Source organism: Aquarana catesbeiana, linkage group LG08, assembly GCF_042186555.1.
Source record: "Aquarana catesbeiana isolate 2022-GZ linkage group LG08, ASM4218655v1, whole genome shotgun sequence".
Classification (NCBI taxonomy): domain Eukaryota; kingdom Metazoa; phylum Chordata; class Amphibia; order Anura; family Ranidae; genus Aquarana; species Aquarana catesbeiana.
Genome location: NC_133331.1, coordinates 112,738,361 through 112,752,127, shown reverse-complemented (window position 1 = coordinate 112,752,127; position 13,767 = coordinate 112,738,361). Strand labels below are relative to the sequence as shown.

Here is a 13,767-nt window from a genome sequence, read left to right as displayed (position 1 = left end):
ATAAAAGAAAAACTCAAATTTTGGGTTGTCCCCAGAAAAGTAATAGAGGAGAAATCTTCCAATGGGGACACTAGTTCTGGTGACCCGGGGGTCCCCAAGGAATTCCCTTAATTTGCTGGGATTTTCTCTCATTTGTTTGGCTATGGGATAGGAAGTGAAACCTCCGTAATAGGAGACAGATGGTGAAATAAATCATATAGGAGCTATACCCTTGCTTGCTCTGTACAAAATGAAAAAAAAGTTTTGCCTATAGTTCTACTTTAAGGCATTCTATGCATTAAGGTAAAAAAGCCTTCTGTGCGTAGATCCCCCCCCCCCCCCCCTTATACTTACCAAAGCCTCATCTTGATCCAGCAATGTGCATAAGAGCAGCAGCTCTCCCGGGTAGCTCTATCACCAGTGGTTCACACAGCAATGGAAGCAATTGGCTCCTGCTGCTGTCAATCACAGCCAATGAGAAAAGAGCAGAGGACGGGGCCAAGTCACGCTCTGTGCGTGAATGGACAATGTTTATTCACAGATCATGTTTCAGGAGCAAGCCTGCTTGAGTGCCCCCAAAGCAAGAGGTTTGCTATTTGGGGCACTCAGCAGGGGGGGGAGCCAAAGGTTTCAGCAGGGGACCCAAAAAGAAGAGGATCAGGGCTGCTCTGTGCAAAACCATTACCCAGAGCAGGAAAGTATAATGGGTTTGTTAATCTTTTTTAATTTACAATCTTTAGAATCAATTCCATGACAAGTCCCAGCCAAGTAACACCTGAAATCGTGCCGACCTGCGCTCTCAAGTGAAGTAGCATCAATGTGAACCAGGGGTAAACTGTGGTCACTCCAAAAACCACTTGTAGAAGGCCTGAAATCTTTCTTCCTTCCTTTAATATAAGAGAGACCAAGACACACTTCCTCCAAACCTAAACAAATCCTCAGTTTCAATGTTACTGTGTCTGCCAAGCTGCTCCCCTGTGCTTCCTATGAAAGTAACAAAATAAACATCTATATGAAAAGAGAACACGTACCTTTGGAGAACAGTTGAAATGCATTCCAGGAACTGGCAGTGTAGTAACATACATAGTTATACATCGATACAAGTACAGAGTACCAACTATACAAAAATATCTCCGGGAAACTATGGATCTGTTGAGATAAATGACAATTAGAGTTTATTTTTATTTTTTTAATAAAAATATAAAACACAACACAGTTATTTAACCCCCTCATAATGGACTAAAAAACAAATCTTAATGCCTGAACACAAGTTTGCAATTTTAACATGTGTTCATAAAACTGTACAAATCACCACAACTACTTTGTGCATCCAGGTGAATTATACCTTGTTTTTTCAGGACAAATTGGGCTTTCATTTGGTGATAAATGGTAATCGATATCTTCTGATTTTTTTTTTTTGTTATCAAAGGAAAACTGGTCCAAAAAAGGAAATTATATATATATATATATATATATATATATATATATATATATATATATATATATATATATATATATATATATATATATATATATATTTTTTTTTTTTTTTTTTTTAAATTTAGGTGTATATTTAGTGCCATTACCATCACTTACTACCAAAGAACAACCCAAAATAAATTCTAGGGCAAGAAACAATGGTGCACTATTTTGCTTTTTTTAATCCTACCTTAAAACACACTGACAATTTAAAATGCCTTTTTTTTATCCTACCTAAAATATTTAATTTTAATCATTATTATTTTTTACACTCTTTTGCTTGTTTACATTTTTTTCCTCCAGCAAGGAGAACAAGATACAATGTATCTTTCTCTTCATTTAGAGGAGAAAACACACACGGGCTGGCTGTACAGTAAGGTTCCTTTCACACTGATAAGTTTTTCCTGCATTTTTACCTTGCTAGAAAAAGGTTTACCTTTAAATCCTATGGGACGCTTCACAGCACTGAGTTACAGGTGCAGTGCTTTTTGAAAAGTCATGCATGCTGCATCTTTGGTGCACTTTTGAAACACGCACCAAAAACACAGCTTCCCACTGAAATGAATGGAAATTGTGGTAAAATTGCAGCAAAAACGCACAGCAATTTGCATTTTTGGTGCCTTTGAATAACCATTTTTCTCAGATGCAGGCAACTCCAAAAATCGAACCAGAAACACACAGGAAATGCATGTGAAATACAGCAAAATTGCAGTAAAATGCTTTTTTTTTTTTTACCAGGATGGATAAAAATCAATGATAAAAAAAAAAAAAAAAATCTGATTTTTTTGATTTAACTACTTGTGATTATAAAAGCTTTGTTTTTTTTTTTTTTGTTTTGTTTTTAACATTTACAAACATATCATACTTACCCTCCACTGTGCAGCTCGCTTTGCAGAATTGCCCCAATCCTCGATTTCTGGGGTCCCCCGGCGGCTCTCGCGGCTCTCCCCCACATCAGATAACCCCCTAGGAGAAGCGCTCTCCCTGGGGGTTACCTTGCAGGCGCGCGCCCGAGTCCAGTATTTGTGTCTATAGACATGAATGCTTGACTCGGCCCCGACCCCCGCATCATTGGATTTGATTGACAGCAGCGGGAGCCAATGGCTGCACTATCAATCTATACAATCAAGTGCCGAGAACCCTGGGCAGAGGGACAGCGCATCCTCGCCGTTGGAAATTCCAGGGTTCAGGTAAGCAAAAATGTGATGCAAAGGGGCACACCTGACGCAAAGGGGCACTCTGGTGGGCACACCTGACGCAAAGGGGCACTCTGGTGGGCACACCTGACGCAAAGGGGCACACCTAACGCAAAGGGGCACACCTGACGCAAAGGGGCACTCTGGTGGGCACACCTGACGCAAAGGGGCACTCTGGTGGGCACACCTGACGCAAAGGGGCACTCTGGTGGGCACACCTGACGCAAAGGGGCACACCTGACGCAAAGGGGCACACCTGACGCAAAGGGGCACTCTGGTGGGCACACCTAATGTAAGGGAGCACACTGATGGGAGACACCAGGTGTAAGGGGGCCTTCTGATGAAGAAACCTGATGTAAGTGGGCACTCTGACGGTGGCAACTGGTTTATGGAGGTAGTCTGATGGGGGCACCCAATGTAACGAATTACTGTGGTGGGGCACCTGATGTAAGGGGGAACACTATTGGGGTGTGGCGGAAACAGTAAGAAAAGTCAGTCTTGTGCCAAAAAAAAAAAAAAAAAAAAAAAAAAAAAAAGATACAGAGGACACGTACAATCTTTCATGGCACAGACTTGGGATTCGGACCTCGGGAGGAAATTTTTTTTAGTGACCTGGCCTCCTTGATATTTAATTAACTACCCCTGGTCTATTCCCATTACATTGTGTGGGTTGTGCTCAGGTTAATGCACATGTCTGCACTGCGGTGCATTGTGTTGTAATGCCCTTTTCTGGAACATGCAAGTGTCTACAAAACAGCAGGGGAGCCAAAGAAGAGCTAGCCTGCTGTCTTTCCTGTGTGCTGATGCATGTTGTGCTGCACTGACACGCCTTAAACCAGTGGTTCTCAACCCTGTCCTGAAGTACCCCCAACAGGCCATGTTGGCAGGTTTTCCTTTATCTTGCACAGGTGCTTTAAATCAGTCAATAGCTTGGTATTTTGGACAGCTATTTTATCTATGAGAAATTCCCAAAACATGGCCTGTTGGAGGTACTTGAGGACAGGGTTAAGAACCACTGCCTTAAACAACCATTGTCTCGGACTGGAAAAAAAAAAAAAGTAGTTGCTTAACATTTTTCCAATCCCAAAGCACCAGTGCGAACGGCTCTCATAGACTGAGTGAAAAGGTCATTGTGTCAACAAACTTAAGCTGGCCATACATGAAATCGAAATTCAGACAGTTCAGCAGGGACCAGCTAAATTTCAGTTCATGTATGGGCAGGCTGATTGTCCAGCGATCAAAATGGGTACAACCAGCCTATCGCATTTTTCTACATGAGATTACATGAGATTACTGCCAGCAGCTATAGCTGCTAACAGTAATCATTGTAGTCTGCCGGCCGGGAGGACTCCCAGTGTTCCCCCGCCAGCAGAACACAATCGAGTGATTTTCGCAAGTGGAAGGAAACAAAATCAATCTACGGGCTGCATTACAAAATGAGATTTTTTTTTAACTGAAATCATTTTAATAAATGTGCATGGGAAGGGGGACAACTGAAAGTTTTATGCATACTTTAACCACTTCCTGACCGCCCACCGTGGATATACTTTGGTACTTTGACGTTAATTACTGTTATCACAGCAGCAGATAGCTGCCATACCCCTGTATATTTTACCACGGCCGGCGATCTCCTATCACATAAAAGTGGTCTCAGCGGCAGATTTGCAGCAAGATCACTTTTATGGGCGGCGAGAGAGGTGCCCCCTCCCGCCACGTCCCAGTACTCTCTGCCGTTTACTAGAGCCGTCCGCAGCGGCGGAGACGATCCGATTCTGGGTACAGATGGGCAGGAAGTCAAGAAAGGGCAAGATGGCCCCCACTCAACTCTATGCCCTTGGAGGACCGGAGCAACGTCAAATGTCACTTCCACCCTCCAGCCTTAAAGGACCCATTTTTTTTTTATTGCTTTTAAGTGTAGATGTGATATCTGAGGTCTTTTTGACCCCTGGCCTCACATTAAAGAGGCCCTGTCATGCTTTTTATCTATTACAAGGGATGTTTACATTCCTTGTAATATGAATAAAAGTGATTCATTTTTTTTTTAAAGGGAGTGTAAAAATTAAAAATAAAAATAAAAATAAATGAGAAAAAAAATCTCCAAGCTTGCGTGCAGAGGCGAACGCATACGCAAGTCGTGCCCACATATGTAGACCGTGTTTAAACCACAAATGTGAGGTATCGCCGTGATCGTTAGAGCAAGAGCAATAATTCTAGCCCTAGATCTCCTCTAACTCAAAACTGGTAACCTGTAAAAAAAATGTTAAACTTCGCCTATGGAGATTTTTAAGTGCAAAAGTTTGTCGCCATTCCATGAGCGGGTGCAATTTTGAAACATGACATGTTGGCTATCAATTTAATCAGCATAACATTATCTTTCACATCATAGAAAAAAAAATAGGGCTAACTTTACTGTTCTCTTATTTTTTAAACCAAAAAAGTGATTTTTTTTTCCCCTAAAAAAATTGCATTTGTAAGACCACTTATAGAGCAAATACGGTATGACAAAGTATGGCAACGATCTCTATTTTATTCTCTAGGGTGTCTGGAAAAAATATAATGTTTGGGGGTTCTAAGTCATTTTCTAGCAAAAAAAAAGAAAAAAGATTTTAACTGGTAAAGTGTGAAAAATAGGCTTGGTTCTTAAGTGGTTAAAAGATTCCTTAAAAGGTTGGTTCTGCAATAACGAAATAGAAAAAAAAAATGCTGAAAAGGGCAATAAGATATCTGCTCAATCTGAAAATGACTGGGACACAACCACACCAAGGTGCGGTTAAACGCTTCCTTTCACTTCCTCGGTGAGCTGCATAGAGCACAACAATCTCTTCGAAAATGTTAAAAGCTGTACAATTTTGTTTCAAGCACTCTACATCAAAAGCAAAACTCCTCCACAAGTCTGGGAATATATTATGTCACCAGAGTCTCTAATCACACAAGTGTTTCATGTCAGAGCCCCTCATATCGTATAGAGCATATTATTTAGGACAGACCTGGACAAACCTCACTCAGAACTAGGAGCCAGCACTACGCAACCTACATACCACTGCATAGATACAGTGGCTTGCGAAAGTATTTTCAACTTTTCAACCTTTTGCCACATTTCAGGCTTCAAACATAGATATAAAATTTTTATTTTTTGTGAAGAATCACCAACAAGTGGGACACAATTGTGAAGTGGAACGAAATCTTTTGGATTTTTGAAACTTTAACTAATAAAAAAGTGGGGCGTGCAAAATTATTCGGCCCCCTTGCGTTAATACTTTGTAGAGCCACCTTTTGCTGCGATTACAGCTGCAAGTCGCATGGGGTATGTCTCTATCAGTTTTGCACATCGAGAGACTGAAATTCTTGCCCATTCTTCCTTGCAAAACAGCTCGAGCTCAGTGAGGTTGGATGGAGAGCGTTTGTGAACAGCAGTTTTCAGCTCTTTCCACAGATTCTCGATTGGATTCAGGTCTGGACTTTGACTTGGCCATTCTAACACCTGGATACATTTATTTGTGAACCATTCCTTTGTAGATTTTGCTGTATGTTTGGGATCATTGTCTTGTTGGAAGATAAGTTGAGTGTGATGAGCTGTGTTGCTTTTACGCCAAACATATCGTTTTGCATTGTGGCCAAAATGTTCGATTTTGGTTTCATCGGACCAGAGCACCTTCTTCCACATGTTTGGTGTGTCTCCCAGGTGGCTTGTGGCAAACTTTAGACGAGACTTTTTATGGATATCTTTGAGAAATGGCTTTCTTCTTGCCACTCTTCCATAAAGGCCAGATTTGTGCAGTGTATGACTGATTGTTGTCCTATGGACAGACTCTCCCACCTCAGCTGTAGTTCTCTGCAGTTCATCCAGAGTGATCATGGGCCTCTTGGCTGCATCTCTGATCAGTCTTCTCCTTGTCTGAGCTGAAAGATTAGAGGGACAGCCAGGTCTTGGTAGATTTGCAGTGGTCTGATACTCCTTCCATTTCAAAATGATCGCTTGCACAGTGCTCCTTGGGATGTTTAAAGCTTGGGAAATCTTTTTGTATCCAAATTCGGCTTTAAAATTCTCCACAACAGTATTACGGACCTGCCTGGTGTGTTCCTTGGTCTTCATGATGCTCTCTGCGCTTTCAACAGAACCCTGAGACTATCACAGAGCAGGTGCATTTATACAGAGACTTGATTACACACAGGTGGATTCTATTTATCACCATCAGTCATTTAGGACAACATTGGATCATTCAGAGATCCTCGCTGAACTTCTGGAGTGAGTTTGCTGCACTGAAAGTAAAGGAGCCGAATAATTTTGCACGCACCACTTTTCAGTTTTTTAATTGCTAAAAAAGTTTAAAATATCCAATAGATTTCGTTACACTTCACAATTGTGTCCCACTTGTTGGTGATTCTTCACAAAAAATTAACATTTTATATCTTTATGTTTGAAGCCTGAAATGTGGCAAAAGGTTGAAAAGTTCAAGGGGGCCGAATACTTTCGCAAGCCACTGTATATGGTTAAGCAACAGTTAAAGGAAAAGTAGGAATAAAGCACTTTTGGCTGTACTTCCCCTGTAGGTCATAGTAGTGCACTTTGTTCTGCACTCCTGTGACCCGTAGTCAGCTGGCAGCAGGCTAAGACTCAGGCGAGATCCCGACTTTAATGTTAGGATCCACCCAGATGCCTGACCGATAGCAGGCACAGCCTCTCAGCAAGCCACTGAGAGCCTGAGCTCTCCCGCCTCCTCCACAGCCCTGTGCTGTGGGCAGAGCACAGAGATGGCGACTGACAGTCACCAGCTCTCTGCTCACTGAAGACCAAGAACTGAGCGATTAGCGGTCTTTGATCACTTGGTTTTCTGTTTTAGAGGTGGCGGAAGACAGCTGCAGTATCTGATCGTTGTTGGATCCACCTGGGTGGGTATGTAGGTTTTTTCTTTTCATTTTGAACAGATTTTAGTTTAACAATAAAGCTACTTTCACACTGGGGCGGGCGTCGGTGGTAAAGCGGCGCTATTTTTAGTGCCGCTTTACTGTAGTTTTAGCTGCGTTATTCGACCACTAGGGGGGCAGTTTAAACCTCCGCTAGCGGCCGAAAAAGGGTTAAAATTGCCTGCAAAGCGCCGCTGCAGCGGCGGTTTGGCGGCGCTGCCCCACTGCTTTCAATGGGCAGGGGTTGCTTTAGGAATATAAACCGCTCCTACAGAGCTGCAAAGATGCGGCTTGCAGGACTTTTTTTTACCGTCCTGCAAGTGCACCACTCCAGTGTGAAAGCCCTCGGGCTTTTACACTGGAGAGACAGGAGGCTCTTTACAGGCACTATTTTTAGTGCTGTAGCACCTGTAAAGCGCCTCAGTGTGAAAGTAGTCTCAATATATAGCGCTAATACTTTAGGCCACACTTTAGCCAAGTGTGGCATTTTGAGTACCTGGGAGGCACAGGTACAGCATCTAGCCCTATTGTCTGTAGCCTGCCTACGAAAGCTGAGATACGCTGTGGCTAGACAATGTACCGAATGTTACTTGCTTTTAAGCCCTTGTTCACACCATATGTGCATTAAAACTGATGGAAAAATAACATGTAGATTTGACTTGCATAAAATATTTTGGACTTGTTCACACCATGTGCAGGGACAAACAATTATCAAACGTAGGTCTCAGCAAGGACCCAAAGAAAACAATTGTTTTCCATGTGCCCCGTTCCCACCACAATACTGGAGTCATGAGTTTTTTTTCTGCACAGAAAACTGCATATATGTTGCATATTTCTGCACAGAAAAAATACACACATGATACCAGTAGGGTGACCACATGTCCCATGATTGTCAGCTCTGTACTGGATACCCTCATTGCAGGACAATACAGTGTCCCGGAATTGCCCCCTGGCCCTGGGCTGATCTGATGCCCCCTAAAATAGCCCTTGCATGGCTGCTGTCACTCACTGTCACAGCCTGTGGTGGACCCCTGGCTGGCAGATACCTCTTTTACGTTGTTCACCACGGCCTCTGGCTCACTGCCCAAACTGGTTGCTAGCCACGACCCGCCTGGCATCTAGCAACCAGTGATGTCACAAGGAGAAGAGAGGCAGAGGACCCAGCATTCAGAGCGGAGGAGGATTCAACTTCCTCCTCCTCCATGCCTTCTGCTTAGCTCCACCCACCTCCTCCCTGTATCTTCTTGAGTCCAGCCAGCGGCATGCATAAGAAACACCTGAGGCACTGACTGCTGCAGTGCACAAAGGGAGACATAGGTTTAGGTAGAAAGGCAAGTAAATCCAAAACACTCACCCAGCAGTCAGCGTTCTGTGCTGAACTGCCAGCACTTCACAGCAGCTCAGTGTATGCGTGTGTGTCAGCCTAGAGCTGCTGGCAAGTCTATCAGTGCAGACTGCAGAGATAAGTTGGCAGATAAGTATGCTGGCTGAAGGAGAGTACACTGACAGATGAGATCACACCCTCGGAGGGATGGAAGGAGGACACAGCAATATCAGGGCAGGATTTGCGCTGGAACTTCTAGTCTTTCACTTTTGGGGGATGTGACCCCCCAAAAGTGAAGTACTACAGGTCCCAGCATGAACCCTTCAGAGCTGTGATTGCGCCCCCCCCAATTAGTGAACTACAGATCCAGGCATAAGCCCATGAAATCTATGGGGGTCACACCTTTAATTCTCAGGGGTTTATGCTGGGACTTGTAGTCCTTTCCTTTTGGGGGTGTGTGTGACCCCTCCCAAAAGTGAAGGACTACAGGACACAGCATGAACCCCTCAGAACTAAAGATGTAGCACCTCCCGACCCTGTGTGGGAAGAGTCACATCAGAGGCAGGAGGGACGTTCACTTTCCCGGGGCTCCGGTGTGTCGGACTGGTGCAGGCAACGATGGCAAGTGACACGCTGCATCTGGGGGCAGGCAACGATGGCAAGTGACACGCTGCATCTGGGGGCAGGCAACGATGGCAAGTGACACGCTGCATCTGGGGGCAGGCAACGATGGCAAGTGACACGCTGCATCTGGGGGCAGGCAACGATGGCAAGTGACACGCTGCATCTGGGGGCAGGCAACGATGGCAAGTGACACGCTGCATCTGGGGGCAGGCAACGATGGCAAGTGACACGCTGCATCTGGGGGCAGGCAACGATGGCAAGTGACACGCTGCATCTGGGGGCAGGCAACGATGGCAAGTGACACGCTGCATCTGGGGGCAGGCAACGATGGCAAGTGACACGCTGCATCTGGGGGCAGGCAACGATGGCAAGTGACACGCTGCATCTGGGGGCAGGCAACGATGGCAAGTGACACGCTGCATCTGGGGGCAGGCAACGATGGCAAGTGACACGCTGCATCTGGGGGCAGGCAACGATGGCAAGTGACACGCTGCATCTGGGGGCAGGCAACGATGGCAAGTGACACGCTGCATCTGGGGGCAGGCAACGATGGCAAGTGACACGCTGCATCTGGGGGCAGGCAACGATGGCAAGTGACACGCTCCATCTGGGGGCAGGCAACGATGGCAAGTGACACGCTCCATCTGGGGGCAGGCAACGATGGCAAGTGACAAGCTCCATCTGGGGGCAGGCAACGATGGCAAGTGACAAGCTGCATCTGGGGGCAGGCAACGATGGCAAGTGACAAGCTGCATCTGGGGGCAGGCAACGATGGCAAGTGACAAGCTGCATCTGGGGGCAGGCAACGATGGCAAGTGACAAGCTGCATCTGGGGGCAGGTAACGATGGCAAATGACAAGCTGCATCTGGGGGCAGGCAACGATGGCAAGTGACAAGCTGCATCTGGGGGCAGGCAACGATGGCAAGTGACAAGCTGCATCTGGGGGCAGGCGACACACTAAGGGTTCCCACTGATTGTGCATTGTGGTGAATTGAACTATTCCATTATATATTACAATGTAGTACACCAGCCATTTGCCTGACAAATAACCCCTGGTGCCGTCAACCCCGAGGGGGGGGGGGGGGGGGGGGTGTCCCTGAATGGCAGTTTGAAAATGTGGTCACCCTAGATACCAGTGTTGTGGTGTGAACAGAGATTTGGGTGCTTGCAGAGACATGTGCAGAAAAATGCCCGTTCCTGCACATGGTAAGAACCAGCCCTCAGGACTGTACGCATTCCGGGGCCTTTTTCTGGAACACATGGCTGTGCCAAAAGTTACATTTCTATTAACTTTAAAACCACTACACAGAGCAGGTAAAGATTAAAATGTTTGTTTAAAAAAAACAAAAAAAAACAAAACAAAAAAAGCCTTTAATATCACTTTAATTACACAGAAGAAAATGTCTGAATCTACCTCTGGCATTTGGATCGCGCTTCAGAGGTGATTACCAGGCAGTGAGGAGGCGAAGCAACGCCGCCTCACCACCTATTTTAACCCCATTTTTACCAACAAAGGTGCGGCAGCCACATGCAATACACGGGTGTTTTGGGGTGTGTGCAGCAGTTCCCCATTTGCTTGAATGTGCTGGGTTCCGCGGCTTGCCACCTGCCGATTGCTGCATGTTGGGTAGAATTTGCATCGCAACTGCAGCAGAAGGGGAAGGTAAAAACATGGCTCAAACCATGCAGTTAAAATGACTCCTAACTGTGCAAGCACGTGAGTATTACAAACATCACACCACATACAAGTACACTTCAAGATTTTTCTTTGTAAGGAACCAGAAAGGGATCTTTGAAAAGAAGTTCTAGAACAATGAAAAACTACGATAAACAGATGAAACAGCTGCAGCGTATTTCACGTCCTGACACCTCGGAACTATCCTGAATCAACAAGGAACAATTTTCATAAACCTCTGGAAAGAACATTAATCTCATCTCATTAATAAGGAAAACATTTTCCACTGCACTTCCCAAATTAAATATGTTCCTGATTAACTCAGCGTTTGAAAAAGGTGAAATAGATTTGTTTGTGGCGGCCTCCAATTAAAGGAGGATTATGGTAAACATCTGAGCAGCACACAATTATTACAGATGGTGAAACACCAAGAAAAGTCATACTAACAGCCTGTCATTAAGACATGACCTATAAAGGCTTTGTATATTCAAGAGCAGCTCTCCCCATGACAGAAGAAATGATGACAAACAGGATTCTCACTCTCACAATTGTAAGTTAGATTATTAAAGTCATAGTAAACTTACAGGGGAAAAAAGAAAAAAACCCAAAAAAACAGCTTCATCCTTGCAAGGTAAAGGCATAATGTGCTAGTATGAATCACATACTAGCACATTATGAAAAACTTGCCTTGAAACAATGCCCTCCAGCAGCAGACGCTTCCATCTTCACCAGGTCTTCCTTTCGGGTTCACAGGCTGTGGCCACTTGAATGGCTGTGCCGCGATGATGTCACTCCCGCAAGCACACAGCTCTGAAGAAGCGGCACGGGTATGCGCCGGCCTCACTGGCTGCTATTCACTGGAATATCTCCTAAATGGTGCACGTTTAGGAGATATTCATTTTACCTACAGGTAAGCTTTATTATAAGTAAAAATCACAGAGGGGAGTTTACTACCACTTTAACTGTTCCAGGGAACAGGGAGCGCTCCGATACCCTATAACCTCACTGAGAAAAAGAACTTGCATGTTTCCACAAACCCTCCCCCCCAAAAAAACATGATTTAACCATCTGAGCCCCTGCATGACCAGAGCATTTTTTTGCTATTCGGCACTGCGCTACTTTAACCACTTCAGTCCACTTCACCCGCGGGTGGTCCAGCGGCACTTACCCGCTGTGTGGCGGGGCTCTCCTCCATTGGCGCAGCTGTCGTCCTCCTCTCCTCCAGTGCGGGCAGCGGTGGCTCCAGTGTCCACTCCTCAGGCTTCTTACCCTGTGTGTCTCCTCTTCCGCCAAAGCACTAGGCGTCCAATAGGGTCGCCTGGCGCTTTGGCCAATCAGGAAACAGGTCTCACAGACCTGCCTCCTTATTGGCAGGAAGGAACTGTAATTGGACCATAGCTAAAATTAATTTGCCATTATCACACAACAGGGTGGGATCAGGATGCAGTTTTTTGCGCCCCAAGCCCATCCTATTTTGAAGCCTATTAGAGCCTCTGGCTCTAATCACGTGGTTCAAAATACACACCCCCCGCCTATCCCCGCCATAGTAATTCATGTGCCCGGCATACTGAAAAGGGCCAGGCACATGGATAGGGAGGGCAGTGGAGGTGTTGGGGGGGCGGTGCCTGTGTGCCTGTTCGTCTACAGCCATCTCTCCTCTACAGCGATTTAAAGTGCATGATTTATACAGCTTGTCTGAGCTTTCAGTTGGTGGGGGGCAGGGAGCTGAAGTTTACACTCTGCAGATCTCAGTGAGAACTCTGAGAGCTGAGGGGAGGGGCACCCCCCCTTCCTCCTTTTAAATAGCACACAGGAACAGAGCTGAGGCTGTCAATCACAGGCTTTTTATTTTAAAAAGAAAAGAATGTCCGTTCCCCCCCTATTCACACTTGCCTAGGTGGATGTAGCATTGGTCTGATGCTGCATCTGTCCCCCTGCCGCCTCTTCACTGAGAACCGAGCCACCGAACATCGCCGATGGCTCGGTTCTCTCGCTTCCCGAGCGGAGAGCTGCTGCCTGTCAATCAGCAGCTCTCCTGCTCTGCTCCTCCATGCTCACTGGAGCGCCGAGCTGTGGAGGGGCGGGGAGCGGCTCGCTGAGACTGCCATCAGTCCAGGTAGCTGGTGGATCCAGACTTCCTAAGTCGGGATGACGCGCTGCCTCGACTGATTGCAGTGACATCAGCCAAGAGCGGACTTCAGACCGATTTCTGCTGAAAACGGGTCACAGGAGTGCAAAACGGATTGCACTCTTGTGACTCATAGGAGAAGCCCAGCCTAAAAATCTCAGGCTGGACTTCTACTTTAATCCTTTTTTGCAAACTCCATTTGCACTGCATCGGATTCCTTAAGCCCCCCCCCCCCCCCCCCCAAAAAAACCCCACAGAGGATCAAGGATGCGAGATGGATTTTGTATAAGCTGAAACTTAAGGTCATTTTCAAGGCTTTGTCCTTGAATATAAGAGACTATAAGGCTCCGTTTACACTAGTGTGACTTGTCAAACAACTTTAGACAAAATCGCATGGCAAGCTGCAGTCCAGTGATTTCAATGGCACCTATTCCAATCTATGCGACTTTGATACAA

General features: G+C 45.7%; 1 protein-coding gene across 5 annotated transcripts in view; it reads right to left on the bottom strand.

Moving 5' to 3' along the window:
* Window positions 1–13,767, bottom strand: part of SGMS1 (sphingomyelin synthase 1) — a 498,565-nt gene that overhangs the window by 39,114 nt on the left and 445,684 nt on the right. For all 5 annotated transcript variants that reach the window (XM_073596327.1, XM_073596326.1, XM_073596329.1 and 2 more), the window contains one exon: window positions 1,011–1,128. In XM_073596327.1, coding sequence (XP_073452428.1) covers window positions 1,011–1,128 — 118 coding nt within the window. The remainder of the gene's footprint in view (window positions 1–1,010; window positions 1,129–13,767) is intronic.